A 1,669-nucleotide genomic window follows, 5' to 3' on the forward strand; every position below is an offset into this window, starting at 1 on the left:
GGTGCCGACTCCCAGCGCGAAATTCGCGGCGCAGGGGACGCCGGCGCGCACGTATGACACACAGACGGGGAGCGCGGGCGCGCACGTACGGTGAGCTTACAGGGAAGTCACCGTCGGGCGCACGCGCAGAGCAGTACCTCATGCCCCTGTCCCGCTCCACGACCCCTCTCCCGCCCCCACACGGTTTTTGCTCTTGGTTTGGGTCCTGGCACAGCACTCCTAAAAGCCTTGGAATTTACTGGGTGGCTGATGTCTTCTGCTGCTCATAACAAGGCCCTTCCTGGTGCACATGAGTGTAGGTTAATAGGGTGACTCCTGGGAGGTCCTATTGCATAGGCCATCTCTACTAGAGTAAACTTGGGACATGATTATTTTGCCTTCTAATGGTCTCTATCTTGTAAAACAGTTTGAGGCCAATGAGGTGAAATTCGACTTCAAAACCTAAGAAAACAGTAAATTTCCTAAAGAGATATATTTTTAAACATATTCTTTTTTTATTTCAGAAAAGAAGATAGAAGCATCAACGATGAGAATCATTGATCAGTTGCCTCCTGCAGGCCCCTCACTGGGGATCGAGCCCGCAACCAGGCATGTGCCCTGACGGGGAATCTAACCGTGACCCACTGGTTCATAGATAAATGCTCAACCACTGAGCCACACTGGCCCAGCCTAAAAAACTACCTTTTTATAGAAACAAAACAAAAACAAACCCCACAGCACTGTAAGCAGCATGCCTTCATGTTTAAAGGTAATTGTGGATTTAGGAAGATGACGTCACGCCTTTGGGGATAATGGTTTTTGCAGCTCACTTCCACCCTTTTATGAAGTCATGATGCATAGCCCACTTGCAAAAGTAGAAAGAGAACTGTCAAAAGTTCTAATTTTTTTTACCTTGGTAACTTGAATCTTAAACTTAGCTAGTGGAGCATGAAGGATCAAAAAAGGCCTGGATTGCTCTAATAATTGGTCAGAGATTTAGGCAGGCCATTGGACCTTTGAATTTAGCAGGTTTCCATGTCCACAGTCAATTAAAATAAAGGCCCACCGGGTCCGCTTACAGAGCCGCAGCCAGGGTCATTATGACCGTGACTGTGCAGCAGGCTTGTCATTAGAGCGCTGGCCTACTTTCTTTTAAAGCCATGGCAACACGCCGCTGGGCTCTCTTAAGTTTTATCTTCTCGTGACTTTTATTTTGAAGCCTTTGGAATGAACGTTCCACAATGTTTCATTGTGAATGTAAAGCCCAGCATGCCCATGACTGTGATGGGTGGGTTCCCAGGCAAGGGCCTTATCTTTAGATGACGCCTGCAGGCTGTGATGTCACCGACTCTGAGACCTGTCCGACAGGAAGCGGTGGCGCCGCCGCCACCCTTAGGCAGGCAACCAGACACTGTGTGGGACAGTCCTTCTTCTCCCTCTCTGCTCACCGGGATGCCGGCCACAGCCCCACGCGCTGTGCCCACCTGCCTGTGAGCCTTCAAGAGCCGCGCCCACCCTGACAGAACCAGGTGCGGGGCTGGGATCATCGGGGCTGGGACCACACATGGAGGCCGACAGGTGAGAAGCTGACCGGCAACCAGGCGGCTGCGTACAGGGGGGAGGGCTCGCCCGGCGTCCGCGCTCCCGGCCGCCTCCCCCGGGCCACCCGGGAGGGGGAAGCCTCGATGGG

At 52.4% G+C, this 1,669-nt stretch overlaps 1 protein-coding gene across 1 annotated transcript in view; it reads left to right on the forward strand.

The window, feature by feature from the left end:
• Positions 1 to 1,261: 1,261 nt before the first annotated feature.
• The window catches only part of GLRX2 (glutaredoxin 2), a 4,153-nt gene continuing 3,745 nt past the window's right edge, over positions 1,262 to 1,669 (forward strand). The window contains exon 1 of the mRNA XM_006757650.2: positions 1,262 to 1,557. Within this exon, the coding sequence (XP_006757713.1) occupies positions 1,544 to 1,557 (14 nt within the window). The 5' untranslated portion in view covers positions 1,262 to 1,543. The remainder of the gene's footprint in view (positions 1,558 to 1,669) is intronic.

Source organism: Myotis davidii, unplaced genomic scaffold (assembly GCF_000327345.1).
Source record: "Myotis davidii unplaced genomic scaffold, ASM32734v1 scaffold875, whole genome shotgun sequence".
NCBI lineage: Eukaryota > Metazoa > Chordata > Mammalia > Chiroptera > Vespertilionidae > Myotis > Myotis davidii.